Source organism: Electrophorus electricus, chromosome 26, assembly GCF_041902795.1.
Source record: "Electrophorus electricus isolate QZ-2024a chromosome 26, ASM4190279v1, whole genome shotgun sequence".
Lineage (NCBI taxonomy): Eukaryota > Metazoa > Chordata > Actinopteri > Gymnotiformes > Gymnotidae > Electrophorus > Electrophorus electricus.
The window spans coordinates 9,183,278-9,204,117 of record NC_137522.1 but is presented as its reverse complement, the minus strand read 5'-3'; the positions used below and the strand labels follow the sequence as shown (position 1 = coordinate 9,204,117).

At 48.1% G+C, this 20,840-nt stretch overlaps 2 protein-coding genes across 17 annotated transcripts; both read left to right on the top strand.

Annotated features, from left to right (window-relative positions):
* Positions 1-32: 32 nt before the first annotated feature.
* On the top strand, positions 33-6,025 carry mbd3b (methyl-CpG binding domain protein 3b). 16 transcript variants are annotated; one of them, XM_027028352.3, is made up of 8 exons: positions 33-199; positions 1,663-1,728; positions 3,111-3,270; positions 3,448-3,585; positions 3,868-3,958; positions 4,114-4,294; positions 4,473-4,625; positions 4,773-6,025. In XM_027028352.3, exons 1-7 carry the CDS (start codon positions 186-188, stop codon positions 4,618-4,620), a joined length of 798 nt encoding a protein of 265 aa, XP_026884153.1. In that variant the 5' UTR covers positions 33-185; the 3' UTR covers positions 4,621-4,625; positions 4,773-6,025. The 16 variants fall into 16 exon arrangements, with proteins under 16 accessions (XP_026884153.1, XP_026884151.1, XP_026884150.1 ...); XM_027028350.3 differs by having other exon boundaries at positions 1,660-1,728; positions 4,117-4,294; XM_027028349.3 differs by having other exon boundaries at positions 1,660-1,728.
* Positions 6,026-6,210: 185 nt separating this feature from the next.
* Positions 6,211-19,620, top strand: LOC113588945 (unconventional myosin-Va). The gene is made up of 34 exons (XM_035523396.2): positions 6,211-6,380; positions 7,250-7,360; positions 7,493-7,661; positions 7,982-8,126; positions 8,288-8,444; positions 8,538-8,681; positions 8,825-8,906; positions 8,989-9,096; positions 9,181-9,293; positions 9,711-9,979; positions 10,062-10,143; positions 10,242-10,382; positions 10,486-10,611; positions 10,701-10,784; positions 10,877-11,106; positions 11,210-11,296; positions 11,405-11,725; positions 11,915-12,071; positions 12,392-12,631; positions 13,546-13,758; positions 13,861-13,954; positions 14,042-14,196; positions 14,614-14,769; positions 16,283-16,383; positions 16,497-16,614; positions 16,856-16,964; positions 17,047-17,169; positions 17,293-17,444; positions 17,706-17,795; positions 18,105-18,240; positions 18,407-18,710; positions 18,974-19,148; positions 19,235-19,315; positions 19,443-19,620. The coding sequence occupies exons 1-34, from the start codon at positions 6,354-6,356 to the stop codon at positions 19,602-19,604; spliced, it is 4,962 nt and encodes a 1,653-aa protein (XP_035379289.2). The 5' UTR covers positions 6,211-6,353; the 3' UTR covers positions 19,605-19,620.
* The last annotated feature ends 1,220 nt before the right edge of the window (positions 19,621-20,840 follow it).

Genomic DNA, 20,840 nt, shown 5'->3' with positions numbered 1-20,840 from the left:
AACATAGCAAGGGAATACACCTTGTGTTCAGGGTTTCGCCTAGACCAACATCTTCCGTCGAGCGCTTCATTCCCCCTCTAGCACGCATTATGTCTCTCATTTGTCTCATTGAAGGGGGAGGGGAGTGAAAGTGGAGAGAAGAGGGGATTTAACATTCACAAGGAGACACCGAAACAGAGTGCAAGATGGAGAAAAACGAGTAAGTAGCAACTTGGAACTGTGTTCCCCACTCACGAAATATGTTTACAGCTCTGAAGCTTACGTTTGTGTTAATGGAGTTCACGATCCAGGCTGACGGATTCGTGGTTAATTTGAGTAGCCTAACGTTACCAGATCAATTTTCTTGTGCACAAATGTTGGCTGGATCATGCTTCGCTCGGGGTGCTCTATTCAGTCGGTGAAGCGCTAGCTAGTTAGCCTCATTACGTCCTCCCAGCTAAAACGCTGGTTTGTAGAATAGGCGACACTCTCGAAATGCAGCAATTACAACTGCTTGCCTGCTAGCTTGTCTAGTTACAGGTTGGCCTGTGGTAGTCTAGCCGTTGGAGTCGTTACAGCTAAATGGCAGGCACTCGTTTGTACGCTAGCTAGCCTTATGATAGCCTTATGACATGCCGATCGTTGAATATTTCAACATTTTGTGTAGCCTAACCTGCTTACAACCAAAATCTTAAAAATGACGTTACTGTCTTTTCATTTAATTGCATAATGTTATCCTACTCCATACCCTTTACCGTGCTGAAACTATTGCAATATTTGTCTGCAGCCTACTAATCTTTTTTAGCTTACTTTTTGCATCGTGTCGAAAGAGCCGTCAACGTTACCTGTGGCGTTTAGCTCGTTTTACACTGTAGCTCAGTCAGCGATTGATTTAAACATTGAGATGGAAACAGTAAATATTGTGTGGATTATGTAACTGTGTGGATTTCAGCTCTGGAACCAACGTCGGGAGCGGCTTCTGCAGAGATGGCTTTCATAGCCCATCCGCACTAGATCTACCGCAAATGTCACTGTATTTTCCTAGCGGATGTATCCTTCAGTGCCAAGCGGGTGATGCGGCTGGGTCACGGCGGAGCGATTTGCATAGCGACAAAGAAACGTGTCGACAAAGAGCTGATGTTGAGGCGCGGGGTGAGACGTTTCTTGGAGCCGTAGCCATGCTGCAAGCGTTAAAATCTGAACGAACGATAGACGAAAAGACATAATACCTTCGCCAGATCAGTGGATAGAATCCTGGAAATCATGGAAAGGAAAAGGTGGGAGTACTCGGCTCTCCCAAAGGGCTGGAAAAGGGAAGAAGTGACCAGAAAGTCGGGTTTGTCTGCGGGGAAAAGCGATGTCTATTATTTTAGGTACTGAGCGAGGAGGAGGGATGGTTTACTGCAGTGGCCTACGCCATTCTGTTACAAACTCCAGCCTGGATGCAGCTGGAAGTAAACTGGACTGGTTTTGAGGGTTCTGGGATAGACCAACAATGATGCATAATCGCAGCCCTTTAAACATCAACCAGTGAGCCAAAATCCTGTATTAGTGTTATATCATTTCGACGTCTTAAACAGATCATGTGCATTTATTTTTTATCTCTGAGGGCCGGTGTAAATAGCTTACCACGAGCAAGATTTGGCCAAAACATAAATAGATGCGCCTGTTCTTTTTTAGCAGAGGTGAGGAAGAGGAGGAAGAGCAGAGGCGCGAGAGAGGGGAGGCGGGTCGTTTGTTTAGTTTGTGGTAGGACATTATTTTATCTGTTTAACTTCATTTTGCACGTCTTGCAAGCTTGAAAACGCCCAAAAAACAGATTGACCAAATTTTGCATGACATCTCCATGTCTTCAGTCATACCGATTAATATGTGGAAACATTCTGTAAGTGCATCGACCCAAAGCCAACTGTAAAGTCATTAAAAAAACCCCAAAAAAACCAAACAACCCACGTACGAAGGGCTTGTTAATGCACCACGCTTGCGACAGAGCTAGCTAGCTGGGCTTTGTTTAAGATAGTAGAATGGGGCGCGTGGAGTTAGACTTGCAACCACGGCTGCTGGGGGGAGGGGGGCGCGCGCGCGCTCGGCAGGCCCGCCTTCTGCCGCACGCGACAGCTGCACGGGGGAGAAGATCCCAAACAAACAAACGTCGCTATTATATGCAGCGCCGCGTTTGAGCGTTAGGCAGCGTGTCTGCAATGACAGTTGCAGCCATGATCATTTCATTAAAAAAAAAAAAAAAAAAAAAGGCAGACAGTAAAACGCATACAAATATTTTATAGCACCCCCCCACCCCCACCCCATAACTGCCAAGCGGGTAAAATAAAGCCTTTATGGAACCGTCTGCCTTCTTTTATTTTCAGCGCGCAGTCTTGTATTACAGTTATGTTTAGCCACGATATTGCAGATACTGTTAAGCGAAAGAGGGGGAAAAAAAACCACATTGCATCATTTCATAATATTTAGTGCTGCACCGATACCGTGCTGATGCCAGTACTGAGTCGATACAAACAATTGTATTTGAAATCTATATTTCTAGTCTCATTTTTCCTGAGTGCATATCGGTGAAACTGAAACGGACTCTAGTTAACACACGTTCCTGGTGTAGAGTTCTATAGATGGGTCCAATACATGTAGAGGATGATGATGATGATGATGACAGTTAAAATAATGAGAATAATATCACGAATTACAATCTATACAGCATTTAAAAGGTGCGGATTCAAAATAGTTAAGAAAATAAAGAAGGTGGCCTGGTTGTATGACATGGGTCATCAGTACTTGACCAGTACTGTAAAAGATCCTTCAGAAAGGTATCTGTGCATCTCTAATAATCATTATTAACATTAATGCCAATGTCCATGCTCTCAGTGGATGTCTGTATTTATAGGTGTGGTCTGAGAATGCTTGCCCAGATTAGCTTGACTAACTAGGCTGTGATCACTGCATGTCATGGTTTGCTTTTCCATTTATTGCTGATCCGATAAAAACAAAGCGACCCCATGCATTCATTTTGTCTGACATGCCCTTGCGCGGAAGCTTCACAGTCACTGCGTTTCTTCTAGTGTGCGTCTGTCAAACTGTGTGGGGTGTCCCTGTAAGATTCACCCTGTTTTTTACTGTCCCAGTCCTACTGGAAAGAAGTTCCGGAGCAAGCCCCAGCTGGCACGTTACCTTGGCAACTCCATGGATCTCAGCTCCTTTGATTTTCGTACAGGCAAGATGCTCATGAGCAAACTGAACAAGAACAGACAGAGACTCCGCTACGACAACAACAATCAGACCAAGGTGAAGGTGGATGGCCCTTGGCTCAAGCAAGAGTCTTTTAATATTCATATAATGTAGGATCCAAGAACACGCATTATAGAACATGCTGTTTTGAGTATCAGAATTATGGAAAACGTGCCATATATAAATAAAAATCAAAGGCTATGCTAGTAAGACTTTAATCTCTCTGTGCTACAGGGCAAACCAGACCTGAACACGTCTCTCCCAGTCCGGCAGACAGCCTCCATATTTAAGCAGCCAGTCACGAAAGTTACCAACCACCCCAGCAACAAAGTCAAAACAGACCCACAGAAGGCTGTCGACCAGCCAAGACAGGTACACCCCTGTGTGGCTAATTTTATGCAATGCTACTTAGGCTGCTCTTAAAATGATTAACTAAACCATTCTGACTTACTTTCATTGCCCTATATATTCTATATATAATTATCATATGACATGATTTGCCCTATATGTTCTATATATAATTATCATATGACATGATTTGCCCTATATGTTCTATATATAATTATCATATGACATGATTTGCCCTATATGTTCTGTGTATAATTATCATATGACATCACTTGTTCTTTTTGATGTCACTTGTGTTCCTTGCAGCTGTTTTGGGAGAAGAAGCTGAGTGGCCTTAATGCTTATGACATCGCTGAGGAGCTGGTAAAAACCATGGACCTTCCCAAAGGTTTACAGGGTATGATGACCTCAGAGCCTCTTATGCTGTCCTGTTCAGTCCTGTGCAGTGACTCAGCTTTCCTGAAGGGTGGCACTAACTTAACCCCTGAATGCGAATCTGAGCATGTCCTGAAACTGCAGAGACCCGTATCCGATGGTTCTGGCCCTCCCCAGCAGGTGTTGGTCCTGGGTGCACGGATAAGACCCTGCTGTCTGCAATTGCAAGCGCCCTGCACACCAGCTCTGCTCCCATCACAGGCCAGCTGTCTGCAGCTGTGGAGAAGAACCCTGGAGTGTGGCTCAACACAGCCCAGCCCCTCTGCAAAGCTTTCATTGTCACGGATGAGGACATCAGGTGAGTGCCACGCTCTCTGCAGCGGTTGATCAAAATGCATGGTGCTCTTGCACATTTGAACTGCTGCAATCTGAACAACCAATAGCAAGGAACCTTCAGGTACGGCCGATCGTGGATGCCATTTATTAACACGGTGTTCCCTGCGTTTACTGAACTGTTTGTGTTGTTTGCTCCCCAGGAAACAGGAGGAGCTGGTGTACAACGTGAGGAAGCGTCTGGAGGAGGCTCTGATGGCTGACATGCTTGCCCATGTTGAGGAGGCAGCCAGTGGTGGGGAGGCACTCAAGGATGAGGGGAACTGCCACGACGACAAAGACGACGTATAGCAAAGGCGAGCTTTGATATGTACAGGATTTGGCAAGCGCTCTTATTCAGAGTGACTTCCAGAAGTGCTTTGTGGGAGCACACCTACAGCTCTGGTTTCGGCTGCAGGGGCTGTGTGATGGCATTTAAACTGTTGCTCCCTTCTCTTTTTCAGGGTGGTTACATGTGTCTTGAGCTGCCTGCATACAGGTGCATCAACACGAGTCATAGATCCAGGACCAGAACTCCCCACTCCGACAGATCAACACCTTCACCAGGATGCTGTAGTTCTCTGTGGGACACTAATCTAAACCCCACTGGTTGGGATTCCTTTCCAAGACTGTCAGTTCGATTTTAAGCATAACCTTTGGGGAGGGGGGGGAGGGGGGGTTGTACGTTTTTACTGTCTATAAGAACAATGTTTATAGGTTCCAGATTTGAGAGTGGCACTACCATGTGTTATGAGAGTGTCTGTAGGATTGAAATGGAGTGATGTGACAATCAGGTCAAACTTTAATCCTCCAGTCAGTGCAGGTGAGGAGATGGAGAATTAACTAGTCCTTTAGGGATGCAATCATCTATGGTCCAGACCCAGAGATGTGAGGAAAGGATGAGATCCTGTAGAGCGCACTGCTGAAGGAGTCGCGTGAAAAGCATGTAGAGTCGTGGAGGCCCGATAGACTCGGTCTCCGCGCTTCTTTCTTTTGTATTATGCTCACAGGAGATCCGTCATTTGGACTAGTCTAGGGCAGCAGGACCTGAGGAGTGTAAATTCCATGGAGTTTCGCACAAACCATCTCATAAAAACTTTAGAAACATCTAGGGGTGGAGTTAGGGAGTGGAGCTGGCAGATTCTTACGATTACTTTTTATATTAAATATAACTCAATGTGAAAGCAGATTGATTTAGAAAGACGTTAAAAAATGTTCGTCATTCTATGTGGAGCGGGGGGACGGGGGTTTCGGATTTGATTGTTCTGTCAAACTGCCACAAAGGTATTTGAGCTTTTTACGTTTTCCATGATGTATAGGCGTTGATTGAAATTGTTAAAGGTTATCTTGGGCACAAATCTATAGAGATAAGCAAAACAGCTGTTATTCATTTGTGTTTCATCAATTCATGATGCTTATTGAAATGACTAATGTTCTCTTATATGTTGTTTACACTAGCCACTCTAAACCGCAATCACAGAGCTTTAAATCTGGACTCGGTATCAAAAATATGGTGACTCCATGTTTTATGGTTTGTTTTTTGTTTTTTTTGTATTTTGTTTTTTTTTCCTTAAATGGATGCACCTTGCCAGGTTTAAACTACATATTCGCTTCTCTGAAAAGATGTTAGTTCAGTGCGTTTGAAACATCTTGCACTACAGCACCTGTGGGCTGCTCAGTTTGCGTTGACATTTTGCAGAGTAAAGCGTTTGTTTGATGTGTGCCTGGTTCTTTCCATTGACTATGAATTAAACATTTGTTTGACCCTGCCATGCGAGCCTCGGTGCCATTTAACCCGTCCCTGGTGCTGCTGCGTGCGCTGTAGCAGTGATTCAACGTCACGGCCCTCCTGGTGTCCACGTGAAGATTAACCGTTAACTTCCCATTACGGTTATGGTGCCTCTATGCCAGAGCAAAGGGCGTAAGGCCAGTGACTCTGAGGGAGAGGTGGAGGCAGTGAGTGAATGTGGTGAATCTCGTTTTCGCTATTTCTCCTGCCCCTTCAGCTTATAAGGAGTCCAGTTTAACAAAGCGGTCTGTTTAATATGGCAACTCCTGAACTCTACACTAAGGTAAGAAGGGCAGTAAGTTCTATGATTTACATTTACGGCATTTAGCAGACGCACTTATCCAGAGCGCCTTACAAAAGTGATGGATGTATCTAGGTGTATGTGGCATTATTATAGTATAAAAACCTTGCAACTGGCTAATAAGGCAACTGCTGAGGTAAAGGTACAAACTAGCATTGTAGTGGAAGCAGAGTGTATGTCATAGTCAGAATTCCCCTTTATTTACACAGGGCTTTTATTAGAAACCATGACAGTAAGAGTTTGCTCAGAAGCAAAGTTAACGTGTTCTGGAGGTTTTCAATTCATCGTGTTTGGGACTGATGAGAAGACGAAGGATTGAATCACTGCTGTTAATGTTTAATGCAGAGTAGACTGCTTTATGCTGATGCTGAGGAATTGCTGCGATTGTCTCAGTCTACACACTCAGATCGCAATGCTACATCAACAAAAATATAGGCGGTTATATCTGATGGCCATCCTGCCCTTCAAAAAATTGTTAGGTAACGAAGGATTTTGGATAAGTGTCTTTGAAGTTGTAACATCTAACTTGAACACCACACTTCAGCATAAAAAAAGTGATCCCCTTTTGTATGTAAATAAACACATTATATTACATCTATGTTCCTCGCATGCTGTTAAGTTTCTTATACGTTTATTTACTGGATGCATCGCTGTAACAGAAATGGGGTTAATATTTACACATGACGTTTCAGTTTAGAAGTGTGACAGGCTCAAATAGGCAGTTCTCGCTATATATATATGGGTTATATTGGTACAAAGGTGTAATCCACGCCATATTAAACTAGGAATTCCTCAGTGTGATGTAGACCCCTAAGTCCTCCGTGTGAACATGTGAACTGGTCTGTCTCAAGGGAGCCTGGGTGTGGACGCCCGATGAAGAAGAAGTGTGGGTGTCTGCCCAGCTTCAACAAGACTACCGGCCCGGAGACCAGACACTCATACTCAGGCTCAGTGACGGACGAGTGAGAGTTGCACGGTTCCTTTATCTTATACGATCACAAAAGCTGGCATGCGTTCATTTAGAACACCCGTTTGTTTTTTTTCTTACTTTCTCTGTACTTTGTTTCGTATTCCTTGTTCATTCTGTCTGACAGGAGATGCACTACTCAGTGGCGTCTCCTGCTGGTCTCCCTCCACTGGGAAACCCTGACATTTTGGAAGGCGAAAACGACTTGACGGCCCTCAGCTTTCTGCACGAGGCTGCGGTGCTTCACAACCTGCGCGTGCGGTTCCTCGACTACAGTAGCATATACACCTACTGCGGTTGGTGACACGCGCATCGGTCGCACGCAGCTGCTTCTTTTACGGTCCGCGCCATATAAGCTCCGTTTAACGAGGTGTAAGGTTCACCGTGGCATGATTCGTGCAAGATCACTCATTGTTCGGGCGGCGCGCTTTGCCTTCCTTTGTATATATTAGCAAACACCGCTGCTTTGCATCCATCATACATTAGGAAATAGCAGAATTATGGGAACGTGTCGATGCTGTTGCAAATGTTATGGGTACAAGAGATTTAAGGGCCGGGGTGCGGGGGTGGGGTGGAGACAAGCTTGAGAAACTTGTTCTTAAAACTTCTGCTGCAGGCATTGTGCTAGTAGCACTAAACCCATACGAGCAGCTACCCATCTACGGAGAGGAGGTGATGGATGCATACAGTGGGCAGGACATGGCTGATATGGATCCCCATGTCTTCTCCATAGCTGAAGAAGGCTACCGCGCCATGATCAGGTCTGAGACTAGTCATGGGACTCCAGTAACGCGCCTCGTCAGGCAGCGTTATCTGCTTTATTTCAGGGTGATTCACGCTGTGCAAACAGCTGTTACAGCTGAACACAATCCTGACTTGTCAAGTTTGGGTGTAAAAGTTTTTCGCGTCACCGCCCCCGCAGGGAGGAGAAGAACCAGTCGATTATCATTAGTGGTGAGTCTGGCTCGGGGAAGACGGTGTCCGCTAAGTTCGCCATGCGCTACTTCGCTGTGGTGGGTGGAGCAGCCCAGCAGACGCAGGTGGAGGAGAAGGTCCTTGCGTCCAGCCCCATCATGGAGGTACTGAAGCAGAGATGGAGACCCAACGTGATTCACCATGATAAACATATAACGGGATTCTGTTATCGTGCCAGTATGTCTTCTGTTTTGCAGGCTATTGGGAACGCTAAAACCACACGCAACGATAACAGTAGTAGGTTTGGGAAGTACGTTGAGATTGGCTTTGGATCTAAAGGAGATATAATCGGAGCAAGCATGAGGACATACCTGTTGGAGAAATCCAGAGTTGTTTTCCAGGTGTCCTGCATTTGATATGTATCTGTTGTTAGCATCAGTTTATCCGCATTTAACAGTCTCTATTTTCCAACGCTATCAAATTATCTGGCAAGTCGGTGTTGTTTCTTTCATATTCATTCCTTTCATTTGAAACGCTTTCTTAGGCGCCATACGAGCGGAACTACCACATCTTCTACCAGCTGTGTGCCTTCAAGGACTCCCCTGAAATGAGGGCACTTAAACTCGGTAGGCTAAAGACACTGGCCCGCTCAGAAACACTACAGCCTCTTTGCATACTGTTTCGAGCAGCCTGTCCTCTTGGTCCTAGACTCCGCAGAACACTTCCGATACACTAACCAAGGGCTGGACATCAATATTCCGGGCACAGACGATGCCGTGGAGTTGGAGAACACCCGGAATGCTTTGACAGTGATGGGTGAGCCAACGCTGCACACTTGCCACATGATGCAAGCTCATCTCCTCGTACGTTAAGCGGGAGACGTCTGGTTTAACTATGCAGGAGTGCAGCCTGACCAGCAGATGGAGCTCTTTCAAATCTTGGCGGCTGTCCTGCATCTTGGAAACGTTAACATCCAGGCCAGCGGCAGAGGAGGCGACCGCTGCTTCATCAGTGTACGGGCGCGACTGTTGAGGCAACATGAATGAGGGCTCACATACGCGCACCACCATTTATTACTATTTGTTATGTCAACTTATGCAGCATCCGTGATCATTATATCTTTCTTATCACATGCCATGCAAATAAGAATGGGAATTAGTACATTCTAATCTTTTTGTGTTAGCACATTCTGTCTGGATGCCATCACCATAGCATAGGTAACTTTCCTACTCAGTGGCAATTAGCCAACATATTAATGCTGCTCGTAGAGCAGGCAGAGTGACATCTTGGGTTCGAGTCCCAGGGAACACATACACCGTCATGAGTATTAAATATATGGACTCACCCTGGACAAAAGGGTCTGTCAAATGATGAAAACGTAGAGTGTGTCGAGTGCACACACACGTAGCGTGCACACATGCCGTCGGCAGGCGGACGATCTCTCGCTGGTGGTCTTCTCCAAGCTGATGGGTGTGGAGGGCTCCCAGATGGCCCACTGGCTGTGTCATCAGCGGCTAACCGTGGCTGGGGAGATACTGGTGAGGCCCATGTCAGCGCAGCAGGCTAACGGCGCGCGGGACGCTCTGGCTAAGCATGTCTACGGGCAGCTGTTTGCCTGGACCGTGCAGAGCCTGAACTCGGCTCTGCGAGCCCACCGAGAGCGGACCAAGACTCTCATAGGGGTGCTGGACATCTACGGGTGAGCAGACACACTTGGTTTGACTCGCGTGCCATTTGCTGCATCCCTGCTGTTGACCACCGTTTGTTTTTCCTTCTCCCAGATTTGAGACGTTTGACAGAAACAGTTTCGAGCAGTTCTGTATCAATTACGCCAATGAGAAACTTCAACAGCAGTTCAACAGGGTAACTCGACAGACGCGGTTTATGCCGCGTGAATATGTGACGCTGAGCGTGGGCGTGTTTGTCTCGCTAATGCCTGCCGTCTCCTGTCGTGTGTCCAGCACGTGTTCCAGCTGGAGCAGGAGGAGTATGTGCGAGAGGAGCTGCCCTGGAGCCGCATCGAGTTCAGTGATAACCAGCCGTGCATCACTCTCATAGAAGGCCCTCTGGGTGTGTTGGACCTGCTGGACGAGGAGTGCAGAGTGAGTCCCAGCCGAGGCCTGTCCCCCAGACGTCTGCCTGTTGAATGTGTGGGTTCTGTGCTTGTGTACCGTCCTGGTGAAGCCGGCGTTGTTCTGATCTCAGGTTCCTAAAGGCTCAGATGAAAACTGGGCACGGAAGCTCTATGATCGGCACCTGGACCGAAGCCCCAATTTCCGGAAGCCGCGCATGTCCAACTCGGCATTCGTGCTCTTGCACTTTGCTGACATGGTCAGACGTCACAGGTTTAAGGCTGATATGGTGCTTCAGGTAGCTGTGTACTGTGAATGTGTGTAAGTTGTTTTGGTTTGTCATTTCAGGTCCAATATGAATGTCTTGGGTTTTTAGAGAAGAACCGTGACACGGTATTCGAAGAGCCCATCAATATAATGAGAGCCAGTCAGGTGGAGACGCACCTTACCTTGTCTACGCTGAGCTGAATGATGAAAGATGATCAAATCAGTTCTAAACTAAATCGACTCCTTTTGTTTACTAGTTGGAGTTGGTCGCAGAGTTGTTCCAGCAAGAGCCAGCAGGGGGCTCCCTCTCTGCATCCTCCGTGCGTAATGGGCCCGTGCGCTCGGGGAATAAAGCGCACCGTGAGCACAAACTGACTGTGGGCTTCCAGTTTCGTCAGTCCCTGCAGCTCCTGATGGACACCCTGAACGGCACCACCCCCCACTACATCCGCTGCATCAAACCCAATGACCTCAAGCAGCCTTTCATGTGTGTGGATGCCAGGGCCTCTGGTGCTTAAGAGCTGGTGTGTTTAGTATGTTTAGGAACTGGCCTCTCTCTCTCTCTCTCTCTCTGCCTCTCTCCCCCTCAGGTTTGACCCTCGAAGGGCAGTGCAGCAGTTGCGTGCCTGCGGTGTGTTGGAGACCATCCGCATCAGTGCTGCGGGCTACTCATCCAGGCACAGTCGAACGGCTCCTCTCCTCACATAGCCTCCATATATGCGACATCTACCAGAACACGTCTACTATAACGCTATTATTTCTTCCCCTTCCCCGTCCTCCTCTAGGTGGCGTTACGAGGAGTTCTTCAGCCGCTATCGTGTTCTCCTGAGTGCTTCGGCCGCGCAGGGTGACTCGCGGGCGTCTTGCCGCCGGGCGATCCCTGCCCTCATCCCGGACCCCGAGCAGTACTGCTTCGGCCGGACCAAAGTGTTCCTCCGGGCCGGCCAGGTGGCCGTGCTGGAGAAGCTGAGGGCGGGAAGGCTGTGCGCGGCTGCCGTGCTCGTGCAGAGCACGGTGAGGGGCTGGCTACAGAGCCGGCATTTCCGGCGGCTCCGTCACGCCACTCTCACTCTGCAGAGGTTCACCCGGGGAACGCTGGCCCGCAGGTGGGTGAGCGCGCACCAGTGTGTCTTGGTGCTGTGACATGTTTGCTGTCTTTACTGTTTTGGTACTGGAACCACGACGCTAACGTGGCTAACAAGGAACAGAAGCTGACGTATTTCTCACTTGGTCCTTCCACCCTTCTGTCTGTCTCGCTGTGGCACTGTTGTTTGTTAATGCGACGTTATTGTCAGGCTGGCCTGCATCCTGCGCTACACCCGGGCCGCTCTGGTCATCCAGAAGACGTACCGCATGGCGGTGGTGCGACAGCTCTTCCTCGCCATCCGGGAAGCTGCCGTCACTATCCAGGCCTACGCCCGGGGCGTGCAAGCTCGCCGGGCGTGCAGACAGGTAAATCCCAGCAGGTCGCTCCGCTGCAATGCCCCTGAATGCCAGCCCCGTAGAAACATGTATCCTAACATTAGCTCCATATGTGTAATAAAAAAGATATGCCTACGAAGTGTGTATTACACTTTAAGAATGCCTACCGCGTAGACCTTATAGCATGCAGTCGTATCCCATGAGACCAGGTGTGAGTTGCAGCAGATGTATTTCACGCGGCTAACTAATTCCAGCCTGTGTCTTGGTCCATGTCGTCTGTCTGCTTATCTTTCGTTCATGTGCGCGTGTGCGCCACTCCGACGTGTCCTGACCCCGGCCGGCGGGCGTAGCTGCGGGCGGAGCGGGCGGCGGTGCGCGTGCAGGCGTGGGTGCGCGGCTGGCTGGCCCGCCGCCGGTTCTGCCGTGTCAGGGCGGCCGTGGTGCTGGCGCAGAGCTGCGTGCGCAGGCGAGCGGCCCGCCGGGAGCTGCGGAGGCTACGGGCGGAAGCGCGCTCCGTGGAGAGGTACCAGGAGCTGCACAGGGGCATGGAGGTGAAGCTCATGCAACTGCAGCGCCGCGCCGACCAGGAGGTGATGGATTGTGTGTGTGTGTGTGTGTGTGTGTGTGTGTGTGTGTGTGTGTGTGTGTGTGTGTGTGTGTGTGCGTGTGTGTGTGTGCGCGCGTGTGCGTGTGTGCGAGCGCAAGGCAGCCGCCTGGAGCCCACATGAGCTAAGGGACAAATGTGCTCGTAACTTAGTTTTTACTGTAGCAGTTATGTTTACTAATCTTAGTGCAGCCCTATCCCCGATCATGGTCTGATCCTGGTCTGTTCAGTTACGCCACAGTATGAATGCAGACCGTTGGAAGCATCAGCAATAGCTTCAGTTATTTGAAGAGTTGAGAGAGGAAAACTGAGTGGAGCAGAGAAAAAGAGGGAAGGATGGAGAGAGTTAGTCACTGCACTCCTGAAATGAAGTCGTGTTTTTCATTTCGAGTAGAGTACTCCCACACAGGTTCCACAGACCGTACAGAGTGCTAGTACTAATGATCATATCAGTTATGGGCAGTCCCACTCAGCTCACTAATAAGGACCTTCGGCTTCCAAATTAACTCCCAATAGTAATTTATAGCAAAGCTAATTTAAATGGATAGTAAAAGGAACATTTCGATATCACTGTAAGATTTGAATCTAAATCTATAGTCAGATATGGGACTGAAGCTTTGACTGAGGCTCTGGTTGATATTCGTCATTCACTTGAAAGACTCGTCTGGAAGAAGGCTAGTACACCTGTACAGTGCAGATGGCCCTGACTGTCCACTACTCAGCAGCGGGCTGGCCGAGCAAAGCATGGTAGTCAGGGGAAAGCTGAGCTGTTTGGGGTGGGGTGGGGCGTGTATGGTGGGGCCCACGCCTGTCTTTCACCCAGGGCGCCAGAATCACTAAATTCGCCCCCGTGTTTGTGTATGTGTGGTTGTGTGTGGTGGTGTGTGCGCTGCGTCTCAGGCCAGAGAGAGCGCGTCTCTTCGGGACGCTCTCCAGGCCGAGCAGGACTCTCACAGCCGGGAGGTGGAGAAGCTGCGCTCCGCCCTCGGCGACCTGCAGCGGCGGCTCCAGGAACAGAGCCTCGCAGCTCCTGCGCCCCCCACCCCGCAGCAGGAGGAGGAGAGGAGGCGAGACAAGGAGAGGAGCGCCCACCAGACCCTGCTCCTGGTGCAGGTCTGCTCCGCCGCATCCCGCCGCGGCTTGCGGGTTCTGGCGGCGTGCTGCTCTGTGTTTGCCCTCCGGCTTGTTCACGTCCGCGTGCTTTTATGCCCGTAGGAGATCGAAGCTCTGAAAGTGGAGAGAGACGCGCTGGAAAAGGAGAAGGATGAGCTGATCAGTCGCTTACACGAGCTGCATAAAGCCAAAGAAGGTAAATGCTGTGTTTCATGACCCCTTTCTGAGCGTTTTTGGGCTTCTGGGCTTTTTTTGCAAGCATTTTCCGAACTGTGTGTTTCAGAGAGCAGGCAGCAGGCGGCGGCGCAGGACCAAGCAGCCGTTGAGGCGGAGCTAGAGGAGGAGAGGCGGAGGTACCAGACCCTGCTGAGGGACTTCACCCGCCTGGAGCAGAGATATGACAACCTGAAAGATATGAGCACACTCCCTACTGCTGAGGTGCTGGCAGAACGAGAGATGGAGGGAGGGATGGAGGGAGGGATGGAGGGAGGGAGAGATAAGTGGAGGGGTGAAAAAAGGAAGCGAGAGAGCGCAAAAGGAAAGAGGCATTCCGAATGAGAACAGTTGTTTTGGTTATTCTCTCCATCCTGCAAAAAGTTGTCCCAGGAAAAAGATGTTGTTTAAGTTGTCAATAACTGCATTTTTGTTGTACAGTTTTTTTTAACCTTTGCATGAAAGCTGATGTATTTGTGTGTGTCTGTGTGTGTCTGTGTTTCTGTGTGTGTGTGCGTGCGTGCGTGTGCGTGTGTGCGCCGTGTGTGTGTGCGTGTGTGTGTGCATGCGTGCGTGTGTGCGTGTGTGCGTGTGTGTGTGTGTGCGTGCGTGTGTGCATGTGTGTGTGTGTGTGCACCACAGCGGTGGCAGGGACACAGGCGCACTGACTCCACACAGAGCCTGTCCCTGGAGCCTCCCTCTCTCCTCTCCTCTGACGTGCCCTCCTCTGAGGAGGCCAGGAGGATCAGTGTCACCTTCCCTCTCGACACAAAGCCCTGGGGCCCCGCGGCTCCTCTGGTGTGACCCGTCACCACAACTGTCCTTTTAAAGATTTATTTGTTTAAACATTTAAACGTTTAACGTTACAGGTCAGGCTTGTCGAAGCAGTTTGTCTAGGAGCAGGATTTGGTCACACCTGTAAAAGATGTAATAGTGTGTTTTGTACGTAGGGGGAGTTTACAACTCCGCTGTAGTACGTGTACCATAGAGCTATAAACACGTGCATCATACACATATCATAGTGCTATAAACACGTGCATCATACACATATCATAGTGCTATAAACACGTGCATCATACACATATCATAGTGCTATAAACACGTGCATCATACACATCATAGTGCTATAAACACGTGCATCATACACATATCATAGTGCTATAAACACGTGCATCATACACATAGTGATAAACACATGCATCATACATGTGCTATAAACACGTACATCATACATATAGTGCTATAAACACGTGCATCATACATATAGTGCTATAAACACGTGCATCATACACAGTGATAAACATGCATCATACATGTAGTGCTATAAACACGTACATCATACATATAGTGCTATAAGAACGTGCATCATACATATAGTGCTATAAACACGTGCATCATACATATAGTGCTATAAACACGTGCATCATACACATAGTGATAAACATGCATCATACATGTAGTGCTATAAACACGTACATCATACATATAGTGCTATAAACACGTACATCATACATATAGTGCTATAAACACGTGCATCATACATATATCATAGTGCTATAAACACGTGCATCATACATATATCATGGTGCTATAAACACGTGCATCATACATTTAGTGCTATAAAAACATGTGCATCTTACATATAGTGCCATAAACACACGTGCATCATACACATAGTACTATAAACACATGTGCATCATACATTTATCATAGTCCTATAAACACATGCATCATACACATATAGTGCTATAAACACACGTGCATCATACACATAGTGCTATAAACACATGTGCATCATACATTTATCATAGTCCTATAAACACATGCATCATACACATATAGTGCTATAAACACACGTGCATCATACATATAGTGCTATAAACACCCGTGCATCATACATATAGTGCTATAAAAGCACAAGCATCATACATATAGTGCCATAAACACGTGCATCATACACATAGTGATAAACACGTGCATCATACATGTAGTGCTATAAACACACATGCATCATACACAGTGCTATAAACACACATGCATGATACATATAGTGCTATAAACACACATGCATGATACATATAGTGCTATAAACACGTGCATCATACACATAGCGCTATAAACACACATGCATCATACATATAGTGCTATAAACACGTGCATCATACATATAGTGCTATAAACACTTGCATCATACATACATCAAAATGTATATTAAATTTGTGCAGTTGTGTAAAGCACCCACACACTGCTGAACTCGTAACGGGTTTCTATTTGAATGGCAATGACTGCTCTGCTTCCTGCTTGTGAGTAGAGTGCTTTAATGGAGGACCTCGGTGTGCTAAAGGACACAGCCAAGAAGTTGCACGGAGACGACCTCCATCATGCCTACGATGCTGTTCGCGTGGCCAACAAGTCAGAGTCTTTCCTTTCACTGTTACAATGTTTGAATATCCTGGATAATAAATATGTCTGCTTCTTATACACGCTGTGCGTGTGTGTGTGTGTGTCTGTGTGTGATGCTGCAGGTTCCTGGAGAGGCAGCTGTTGACTCAGAGGTCTGAATGGGAGCAGGAGAAGGCTGAGCTCACCCTGAAGCTCCAGCAGGCCCAGGGTAGAGGCACCCCGGCTAGCAGAGAGCTGAAGGTGACGCCCCCACCCACCATCTCCACCCACTCCCACCACCCCCACCCACACCCACCACCAACCACCTCCACCCAGCACCTCCACCCACCACCCAGCACCTCCACCTGCTCTTTACCAGCCCCCACAGCCCAGGATCTCACTCAGAGCTCTTCATCTCCTCTGTTTGTAGTGTCCCTGCATCAAAGCCTGTTCCTGTGGCAGTACTTTGTTTTGATGGTTGTGTGTGTGTGTGTGTGTGTAGGATCTAATGGAGCAGATGGAGGTTGGGGAACAAGAGTGTTACAGGCTGAGGAGAGAACTGAAGGACCTGAAACACACAGTGACACTCAGAACAACTCTTTTATATTCAGGTCTGTCACGTACCAAAAAACATACATGCACGCGCGTGCGCACACAACACACGCAGTAACAGGGCGAGCGCTCTCCCCTCAGGCCTGGCTGGCTCTCTGTCTCCTGAGCCGACGTCTCCCCTTCCCCAGCCGGGCCCTGCACAGACAGGACTGCTGGAGTGTAGGAGGAGAGATGAGAGCAAGCTTATCAAAAACCTCATTACAGGTACGCCCCAAACACACACACCTGCTCCTTACATCCCACATTCTCCCTCCCCACGGCCTTGAGCCCTGGGGCGGCTATGCCTCGGGCCGGCTGGGTGAGGGCCGTGTGTGTTGTGCTCTGCAGACGTGCGGGTGGACGTGGCGCTGGCTCTGGACCCCGGCCTGCCGGCCTACCTGCTTTTATTGTGCCTGCAGCAGGCAGACTGCAGCAGGGAGCCGGCCCGCGTGCGCCGCCTCTGCGCTGGTGCGCTGACTGCCATGAAAGCTGCCTTGAAGGTATAAACCCACGTGACCCAGCGGTCAGGTATGCGAAGCACGTTAACAAGCTAAACGGAGTAAACGTGCGGTCTCCATTATGCTCTTTGATGCACTGGATTATCATTGAGGAACATTTATTGGATATTAGAGAGGCTGGTCTCAGATCAGTCTTTTTTTTTGGTCAGAATGTTATTAGTATGAGCTATTATGAGGATTTAAAGCAGTGGTCAAACACAGCAGCGTGTAGTGACACAGTTTTATGAGTGTGTCTTTCATCAGAAACACAGCAGCGACCTGGAGATGACGGCTCTGTGGCTGAAGAACAGCTGCCTGCTCAAAGACCTGCTCACCCAGCACTCTGCAGCACAGGTCCTGCCCACCTCCTCCTGCTGCCTGGGGGGGGCGCCACCATTTCAGAATTCTGTATTATGTACTCCTATCTTATTTGTGTGTGCCATTCGAACTAGCCACACCAGTTTTAATGGGTCTCGATAGGAAACCTGGAAAACTGTGTTAACAATATATTGATAACAAATACCATGTCTGAAAATATTTATATAAGACATTATATTATGCTATATCACATTTTATACACATACAATTACACACCAAACAATATTTTATATTTAAATAAGTCTTAAAACTATTAAACATGAGCTGTGCTTTGTGGCCGTGTAGGAGGTGGGGCGGAATGAGGAGGTCCTTCCCCTGCAGGTGCAGCTGAAGGACCAGGTGCGGCTCCTCGGTGATGTGTGCATTCAGGCCTACCAGCAGCTGCTGTCCATCACCGAGAGCCGCCTGCAGCCCGTCATCGGTACGCCTGTGTGTTTTTGCAGAGCTGTTGGGTGTGCAGCTGTAGTCATGCTGCTGTTAGGCACACTTGGTTCTGTTTCTGGAACCAAGACACGACGCGACACCTGTCTGCCGCCTGGTTTTTCACAGATGAGCGTAAACACCCCTCCGCCATCTCCTCTGTGCAGTTCCAGCCGTGCTGGAGAGCGAGACCATCCCAGGCCTGGGGGGCGGCGCCACGAAGCCGGCCGGCTCCCGCAAGCGCACGGGCTCGGAGGCCCGGGCGGGGGCGGCGTCTCCGGTGGGGGCCACCATGGCCGCCGTACTGAAGGAGCTCGGTGCGCTGCACGTAGCTCTGGAGCGGCAGGAGCTGCCCGCGGCCTTGCTGGAGCAGGCCTTCCGGCAGCTTGTCCACCAGCTGGCTGCCAGCGCCCTCAACAGCCTGATCCTGCGCAAGGACATGTGCTGCTGGAGCCGCGGCCTGCAGATCCGGTCAGAACCAGCCGGGCAGTCACGCCGGCCACCTGCACCGCGGCCTATAGGAGACCGCTGACGCTAAGCACAGTGCAGGGAATTTAGACAAGAGCTAGACATTTCTTATGGCATGGTATCAAGGTAGAACTTGTCAGAGCAATGTAGACACACATGAAACACCTGGGATGTGTTTGGGGTCTGATAGTTTGAGAAACTCGCTGATATAGCAACATTTTACCAAAACAATGAAGTGATTTTAGGGTGTGATTTTTCCCCCTCAGATATAATGTGAGTTTGCTGGAGGAGTGGCTGCGAAGCCGTGGCCTACAGACAGGGGGCGCTGCAGCTGCTCTGGAGCCGCTCATCCAGGCAGCCCAGCTACTCCAAATGAGCAAGAAGACAGAGGCAGATGGACGAGCAGTAGTTCAGACTTGCAGTGCTCTCTCAAGCCAGCAGGTGTAGAACTTTATCTGCGGTGTTTAATACTCTAGTCATCCGCCTCCTGTGCGCGTCAATAATAATGCCTTAAAAATATGTCACAGATTGTGAAGATTCTCACCCAGTACACTCCTCAGAGCGATGTTGAGGAGCGGGTAACTCTCAACTTCATTCGTATCGTTCAGGTGAGAATTTTGTTTCCTAAACAAGCCTGGACTAGTTTACGGATAGTGACATGGAGAGTATGTAACACTGTTGTGCACTCATGAAAGGAGCATGAAAGTTCTACTGGTGATCTGTGGGGTTTCCCAGGGGCTGCTGAAGGGGCGCTCGGATGGACCGCCCCCACAGCTGCTGCTGGATGTTAGGCGGGTCTTTCCTGTTACCTTCCCTTACCTGCCGCCCCCACCGGTCAGCGCGGAGCAGCTGGACATCCCAGACTCCCTCAAGATCTCCTTCCTACGCAGAGTCTGAGGGAGGCCAGTCACCAGTGATGCAGTAAACTGCTTCAGCAGACACTGTGCACAAATCCCCAAACTCTTACGATTGTCCCATGTGTATAATCCATTGAAATTCAAGTTTAAATTTAAGAGGTTTGGGAAAAATGGTCAGATTTGTAGGCCAGCTGTCTGCTTTGAATGTGTATCACAGGTTTTTACATAAAAATGTGCCAGAGGTTTCTACAAATAACTTACAAATAACTTTTTGACTGTGTGTGCTAATTATGAGTATTATGCTCAGATGTTTATATAGGAATCAAATAGCAAAAGAATTAAAAACCTGAACATAAATTATTTTATAGCCATTTATTTAGATTTTATAACCATTTATTAAGTAAAAACACAGCAAAAATGCTATTAGTTTCACTTCCAACCCCAATAAGAACAATCATATTTAGAAAAACAAAAATTATAAACATCTGTGTATAAAAAAACTCTCTCATGCTTGTACTCTGTATCACTACACATCAGAAATATTTATATATTCACAAGCCTTTCAAAAATAGAAAGTAATACCCAAAAATCTAAATAAATACAACAAAACAAAAAGACAACAATTAAAAATCACATCAAAGACACATGCTGGCACTAGAGAGATCTTTCCCAACATGCACTGCTTCTTATTTACAAGTCACGGTTTACGAGTCACGGTTTCAACCAGGTCAGACAGCAGTGTACACACGTGTGTGTGTGTGTGTGAGACTAATGTGCTTCTGTATCAGTCGTTCACCGTTAACCTCATATTATGTGTCTACAACTTCTCACTGACATTTGCTGACAGCATCTCCCTCACAGTTCTTCACTCTTCATACCGTCAGTTTTCCCTACAGTTTTCTTTGTTATTCCTGGAAATATAACTCCATCCTGGTTACTACAGCGGACCATTCTGCACTTCTATCACTTTCCAGTTCCACTGAGGAAACCTTTTCCAAAGAAAATTCTTATCTGTTCAACATTTAGTGGTCATCAGTTAACCGGTACAATAACCAAAATGTTTGTATCCCAACAGTCCACCTAAATGGAGATAAATTTGGACTCCCCCCAAAAATCAGTCTTACCAATAACAATTAGTGCTAATCATGCACAATGTAAACAATACGTGACTGTCAATTCGAGCTAAACTTTGATGCATAGAAAAATCAGACAAGGGCGCGCGGCACTATGGTTTTAGCCAAAGGACATTTTGGGCAATGGATTATCACACCTCCAA

Excerpts from the sequence above, each read along its gene's own strand:
- mbd3b (XM_027028343.3), top strand. The coding sequence starts at position 1,243 with ATGGAAAGGAAAAGGTGGGAGTACTCGGCTCTCCCAAAGGGCTGGAAA. Across the intron at positions 3,271-3,447 it reads ACAACAACAATCAGACCAAG|GGCAAACCAGACCTGAACAC; the intron begins GTGAAGGTGGAT and ends TCTGTGCTACAG. Across the intron at positions 3,959-4,113 it reads CCTTCCCAAAGGTTTACAGG|CAGGTGTTGGTCCTGGGTGC; the intron begins GTATGATGACCT and ends GGCCCTCCCCAG.
- LOC113588945 (XM_035523396.2), top strand. The coding sequence starts at position 6,354 with ATGGCAACTCCTGAACTCTACACTAAG. Across the intron at positions 8,907-8,988 it reads AATGAGGGCACTTAAACTCG|ACTCCGCAGAACACTTCCGA; the intron begins GTAGGCTAAAGA and ends TCTTGGTCCTAG. Across the intron at positions 11,107-11,209 it reads GACCTCAAGCAGCCTTTCAT|GTTTGACCCTCGAAGGGCAG; the intron begins GTGTGTGGATGC and ends TCTCCCCCTCAG.